The sequence below is a fragment of the Cryptotermes secundus genome, unplaced genomic scaffold (assembly GCF_002891405.2).
Source record: "Cryptotermes secundus unplaced genomic scaffold, Csec_1.0 scaffold741, whole genome shotgun sequence".
Taxonomy (NCBI): Eukaryota; Metazoa; Arthropoda; class Insecta; order Blattodea; family Kalotermitidae; genus Cryptotermes; species Cryptotermes secundus.
Genome location: NW_019724599.1, coordinates 526,045 through 533,176, shown reverse-complemented (window position 1 = coordinate 533,176; position 7,132 = coordinate 526,045). Strand labels below are relative to the sequence as shown.

Sequence of the window (7,132 nt, the reverse complement as noted above, 5' to 3'; positions counted from 1 at the left end):
TTTTTTGAGAATTCCACACGAAGGCAACATTCCGGCAGATGACGCAGGCGGGAAGACAGACACTCCATGCAGATGGTGGCCAAAAATTATGTAAGTAGGACATAATTTTCTACTTTAAAATTTAATTTTATATAACGTTGCCACGCGCGGACTCTGCGACATCATATGTCGTCATTCGTACCGGGGACATTCTTTTAACGACGACATACGTTGTCTTTAGTCGTTTAAAGGTTAAACATACCTCACTGAACAAATGAAAAATAGAATTCCATCAAGTGTAAACATTTTAATAATTAATTAATAAAATATCTTCTGCCATACATAAAATATAATAAGAGAGGGTTCACAATTTGCCACATGCACTTGCTGTATGATACACAGTGCTGTGGCAGAATAGAGGATATTGTGGAAAAGATTAATCATTCCAGGGAAGGTATGAATATAAATGAATAGTTTTACATATGTTCATATGAACACTCCGATTTCTTTTTTGCTAGTGGATTGGGGCTAGGTCCCTTGTACTGCTGCCACTTCTGGCCTATTGTACCAGCCCCAGATGATAGGTGAGGGTGATTGTGGAGCAATTGGTGGACTGAAGATTGGCAGGGGAAACTGAAGTACTTGGAGAAAACCTGCCCCAGCACCATTTTGTCCACCACAAATCCCATTTGACCAGACCCGGGATTGAACCCGGGCTGCCGCGGTGAGAAGCCAGTGACTAACCACTTGAGCTATGGCGCGTCCTAACACTCCAACTTAGTTACAGATGAACAAAAGGTAGATAATGAGAGTAATATAAATATGCTGTTTGATATAGCTGTACCTTGTACAGGTAAACCTTAGTAGATGAAGTGTGCATGTGCAAACAAATAGTCTTATGTATCCATGAGACCACACACCTTCAGTCCAATATTGCACCCTCAGTGATTACAATGTACTTTGCTGGAATGCATACAGCAATATCATAGTGAGTTTGCTGATGAATAATTATTTATATGAGGGATGTTCAGTAAGTAAGGTTTCTCAGCCTGTAACATTTGTGTTAATCAAGCATTTTGTTATTTGGTAGGTGGTAGCATGGGGTTAGAGGCAGCATGTAACAAATTGCAGCACTTGGGATATCACTGATTTGACATTAATGATGAAGCCTTGAAACAGGAATGCCATTCAAAAACTACTGTCTGGCTTAAAGAATGTTCTCCATAAGCCTCAGAAACATTTCAAGGGTTTCGGTAGCAGATTTATTGAGCTTCATGCAAAACATGATGCAGACACATTGCTCAATTTTGCCATCCATCACAGACAAAACAAACACAAAGTTGAAAAAGCATTCATGTAAAAACAATGTATGTTCACAGGGTGGTGTTATGTGGCAGACTGATGCAATAGGCTTTCAGAAATGTGACCATGGCCTCCCTCTCATCTTTTACATCGAGACAGTTACAACAAAAACAGTCCAGGGACTTTCTGATACCACCTCATATAAATACCTGGTGCCATCCTAAAGTTCCAAAAATTTGAATTTTGCACATGAATGGTTATGAGTGCATTGAAATACCGCATGGTGTTTCCCCACACACCCTTCTTGAATCAGTGTGGCAAGCGGTGTTGAGTTGAGTGGTTGGGTTTATTGTTAGTGAACATATTTCCACTGTTGTGTTTCCGTGAGTTTTGCGGCTTTGTGGTGGCTGACCTGAGAGAGCAGTGTCTATAAAGTTTTGTTTTAAACTTTGGAAAACCACTGCAGAAATGTACCAAATGTTGAAGCAAGCTTTTGGTGACAACAGTTTAGGCCAGACATGAACTTACGACTGGTATAAGCATTTCAAAAATGGCCAAACATCGACTGATGATGATGATCGTTTGGGATGGCCGTCAACTGGCACCACACCAGAAAATCTTGCGAAAGTTAGGGATACAATTCAGCAAGATCATAGACTGACCATCCAAGACCTCTGTAACACGTTGGGACTAAGTTATGGTACATGTCAACGAATTTTGTCAGAGGAATTGAACATGAGGATTGCGGCGAAGTTTGTGCCACGACTGCTGCAAAATGAACAGAAGCAGCATTGCTTGGATGTCTGCAGGGAACTTCAACAACAGCTTCAAGAGGATCCAGACTTTCTTTTGAAGGTTGTTACTGGTGACAAAAGTTGGGTTTATGGCTACGACGCTGAAAGTAAGCAGCAATTGTCGCAATGGAAGAGCCCTTTTCCTCGGCCAAAAAAAAACTTGACAAGTCAAGAGCAACATTATGTCCAAGTTGATCTGTTTTTTTTTATATTGACGGGATTGTTCATAAGGAGTTCGTCCCTCCTGGTCAGACAGTCAATAAAGAGTTGTATCGTGATGTTGTAAGGCATTTGAGGGAGGACATGAGAAGAAAACGTCCAGAGAAGTGGCACACAAACAACTGGGTACTCCACCATGACAACGCATGACCGCATACGCCTTACATTGTGCAGGAATTTTTGGCTAATAACAAGATGACAGTTGTTCCCCATCCACCATACTCTCCAGACTTAGCTCCATGTGAGAAACACTGGGATCGGTGTATGCGCTCCCAAGGGGACTACTTTGAATGTGATGGTGTAGAATAAGATCCATGTAAGACGTAATAGTTTTTATTAATATATTTCAGGAACTTTTGGATTGCACCACGTATTTTGCTGCTCAGGTCTCCAGTTTGTACAAAAGTCACAACCACTACTTTGGTGTATACAAATATGTTATCTCATGTGCCATCCCTGATGTGCCAGCTATCCCTGTAACAGGCCGTGAAGGTCCATATAGTTGTGAGATGTCAAGTCTTCCACATCCTATATACATTCAGCTCACAGATGGCAGTAAAGTTGTCAGCCTTACATGCTGGCTTCTCTTTACCCCCCAGGAAGATTCCTGGTACTCATTTCTGTTAGAGGCTGAGTTGATCCCAGGGCCATAGTGTGGCTGGAAGGATTATGTCAACTGATAATTCCAGTGACCTCATTGGGAATCAAACCTGTGACCTTCCAGCTTGTAGCATAGTGCCTCAACCAAGTTTGCTGCCATGTTCCCCTGTGCCATCCCCTATATATCAGTTTTAATGAAGTGAATGGAAAGTTTGATAAGTTGGAGACAGGTTGTTTGTTTTTGTGTTGCAGATACTTGACAGATATCTGAGTTTCTTGAGAAAACATAAAGCCCTGTGTGGTAGTATGAAAGAGCACACCAAGTTTGGGGTAAGTACTTTTTGAGAAGTTAATAACTGCTTATAACAGCACATTCTAAGTTGTATTCAACTGAATGCAAAGCTCCTGCAAAAAGACATCCCCTAAAATAGTAATAAGAGACTAATACTTTGTGATTGGCAAGGGTCATAAAAATGTAGAACTTGGTTTTTGGTAGGGAATGTATGGGAAACACTGAAATCATGACTAACTTCAGTGGACCCCTCATTTAATGTTCATTGAATTAAGTTTTACCCCCATTTAACACTGAGTTTCACTGATCCCAAGTCAGTAATTTTGGTGTTAAAATTCTTCTTTTTTTTTTAATTTTCTTCAGTTTAGTGTTCAAGTCCACTGCTTCCCAAAGGAAACTTGAAATTAAGGTTTACTAACGAGGTCCTTTTTAACAGCTAATAATTGAAAACTGGAAAGTTAACTGTATTCAGTTACAAGTTTTCAAAATAGCAGTTACTATAGCTGTGTAAAAGGTTTGGGATATGAGTTTCTAATGTCAGTGACTGTGAAGGTTGAATCTGACACATTGTAGCCTTTTAGATGGTTACTGTTGTTTGGGAGAAAGTCTTCTTCCCTGAAGATGAGGCAGCACATTTTTCAGAAACATCAGTAACAATTTTCCTCACTACATGACACCACTTCGCAGAAGACAATGATTTTCATTTATAGCCTACCCTACTGCTGTGTTGCCTGAAGTTATCAGTGTTGTTGACATTCTAGTATGTGTTACTGTGTTACATTGGCAGTAATGTTTGTTGCATAAATGCTGTTTGTTTTCTGACCTATAGGTGCTGAAAGCCAGAGACACGTTTCGTCAGAATCCTCCATCTGGCATACCACGAGGGCAGTTTGGAATCATTGAAGCAAACTTTGCTGTTTACATAACTTTGTTACATTCTTTGGAGTTACTCTCGCTATATGGTCTGCGCTCATTTCTGAAGTTTTTACAGGGTATGTATTCCAGTTGATAACACACTAGAAAAGAAAGGTGACATGATCATTTGATGACCCAACCTGTGTAAGGTGCCTACAAGACAGCGAAACAGCCACACATATCCTGTGTGATTGTGAGGCCATAGCTTACGTAAGATTTCGTCACCTGGATCAGCTCTTCATTGAACCAAGCGACTTTTATGACACCACCATAAATAAAGTCCTATATTACTTGCCAAATATACATGGAAGTTTCTTTCTGAATATTCCTAGTATATCCCCAGCGTAGTGTGTTGGTTTAGGTGTGAATGCTGTGGTCATTAGAGGCAAGGTGAGAATCCTATGTTATGTGCAATATTTGTGGCAATGTTTAAGCAGTGCATAACAGTTGTTAAATGTGAATTAGTAATTAAGAATTTTAGGTTTACAGTTTATTTTGAGACCACCCCAAATTTTTGGGGGGGACTCATTTTAGGCTGAAAGGCTCATCTTATGCCACATATATATTGTAACATGTTTTGTCTACTGAATATGTTGGGATTGTTAATTGGTTTATTTAACAACCTACAAATTGTAACTACAATTAATTATGACACTGTTACAGGTTTACACACTTTACAGACCCTACTCACCGAATGTTGCATAGTTATGGGATGAGTGGGGTATGTGACATCACTCTCAATTCCTGTTGCTCAATCCAAGCATTAACACAGTTGTCGCCTAGCAACGTGCTGATACAATCCACAACTCTCACGTTGCACGCATACCCCGAGGCCTCTGTGGCTCAACAGTTCCTACATAGAGCACATACATCACACTGCTCCCTCCTTAAGGCTGTTCGTCCCAAATAGCCTGACAGTGCATCCCCGTTCCTTTTTCTTCCCGTTGTCCGTTCACCAACCGCTACATCTGCCCTCTTATGGTTGCTCGTCCCAAGCAGCTCCATGATAAGGCACTAGCCAGACCAGGTGTACTACCAACATTCTTGACCTATGGTTCTTCTGGATTCTGTATACCACGTCATTTATCCAGGTTACTACTTTGTAAGGGCCTTCCCATGAAAATTAAAGTTTCGGTGATTTCCCTTTCCTGTGGGCTGGGTGATAAAGCCAAACTCTGTCACCCTCATGGTAACCTGTGGAGTTGGCCAGTTTATCATACTGAGTTTTCATCCAGTCACTGGCGAGCTTCAGGTGTTGTGGGGCATAATTGTGGATGTCATGTAGATGATCCACTAAGTCTGCTGCATAATCAGTTGTGGCTAGTTCCATGTCTGGGGGTACCCCCAACAGCAGGTCACAGGGCAGTCGGAGTTCTCATCCGAACACTAGGCTAGCAGGGGTCAAGCCCGTAATGTCGTGAGTAGATGTCCTGTAAGCTAGGACAAAGAAGGGTAACCTCTCATCCCAGTCCCTCTGGTGGGATGCGACAACCTTCCGCAAGTGCTCCTCGATGGTCTTGATGTAGTGTTCCACCATGCCATCCGACTGTGGGTGCAGGTGCGTGGTGCATGTCTTGATCACTCTCAGGCGTTGCAAAACTTCTTGTAGCGGATGAGACTCGAAATTACTGCCTTGGTCACTGTGCAACTCCTGAGGTATGCCGAAACAGCAGAAGAAGTTGGCAACCAGAACTTCCACTCTTGTCGACACCTCTTGATTTGGAATGACAGAGTGTTGATCCCCGAAACGGTCCTGTAGTACCTGAAGGGTATCCTGATAAGTTGTATTTGTCAGAATGCCGGGTAGCACTTCTGCCGTCCAGCCCTTCAGAGCGGTAATTAGGTACGTCGACTTTTCCCAGTCCAACCATTGGTTGTATTACGCTACGATCTTGCATTGTCGCCGGAACACACTCCACATCGAATTTCCGTTAAATGTCAGTGGCTGATCTGTGCCCACGATGACCATGGGTGTGATTCCCTACTCAGTCCTCATCTTTACTACTTCCACCCGAGCCACAGGTTTGGTTGAAGGTTTTCGTTAGGTCTTCCTGGAGTTTTCTTGTCCGCGCATCAAGGGACACTTCTGCCATCTGTAAATCTGCTTGTGTCTTTTCAATCCTCTCATTTCCGACTGGAGAATCCGTTTGTCATTTTCAAAGATGGCAATAATGTTTTCAATTCTATGTTGGATTGTCTCATCCAACTCTGACCGCATAGATTGCTTTGCGGCCTCTATTTCTTCTCGGCTTCGATTTTCTCTCACAGTTTTTCTTGGCCGACTCTCCTCTCGGTCAGCCTCCATTATGGCCAGCCTCTGTCTTAGCTTGGTTGGTCCTAATTTCTTCTTGGCCAGCTCTGATTTCCTTCAGCAGCAGTTCCATCATCTGCTGTGACTCCATGTCTTTTTTGTGTGGTTTTTGCTTGTGTAAGTTCGTAACCACTTCTGACACCAGTGTAACATGTTTTGTCTACTAAAGACAACGTTTGGATTGTTAATTGGTTTATTTAACAACCTATAAATCGTAACTACAATTAATTATGGCACTGTTATGGGTTTACACACTTTACAAACCCTACTGACTAATCTCTTCACTCTCTTCAGTAGGCTTCTAGGCTTCACTTATTCACAGTACAACACTGGAGCTATATGAATGTCACTGAATTACACACTCCCAATATAACTGTACTACAGCACACACAGAGTCTTGAAGTCACACAATAAGTCTTCACTGGCTCACTTCCCAGTTATCGCACACTATCACTGATTACCGTGTGTTTGGTTCTCCTTCCCGCCACTGCTATACTTCAACTGTCTTCTGTCTGACTTCACAGTCCACACTGTCTCACACGCTACTTAGCTGGCCTCCTATATGGTTCCCTGTTGTCATGTAGTAACCGCGGTGTCACCTGTTATGTCACTGGTGGGGGGGCAGAGTGTTTAGTGGCCCTGTTACCATAGCAGTGGCAGCGGCTCCTAAGCGGTTATGTCACTGTGACAGTGGTTGCCTGACACAGTTGCTCTGCTGCT

At 42.4% G+C, this 7,132-nt stretch overlaps 1 protein-coding gene across 5 annotated transcripts in view; it reads left to right on the top strand.

Annotated features, from left to right (window-relative positions):
• LOC111862417 overlaps window positions 1-7,132 on the top strand; it is an 85,313-nt gene that overhangs the window by 17,473 nt on the left and 60,708 nt on the right. For all 5 annotated transcript variants that reach the window (XR_002842428.2, XM_023847787.2, XM_023847786.2 and 2 more), the window contains 2 exons: window positions 3,147-3,224; window positions 4,016-4,178. Coding sequence is in view for 4 of the 5 variants with exons in the window: in XM_023847787.2 (XP_023703555.1) it covers window positions 3,147-3,224; window positions 4,016-4,178 (241 nt within the window). In the remaining variant the exon portion in view is untranslated. The remainder of the gene's footprint in view (window positions 1-3,146; window positions 3,225-4,015; window positions 4,179-7,132) is intronic.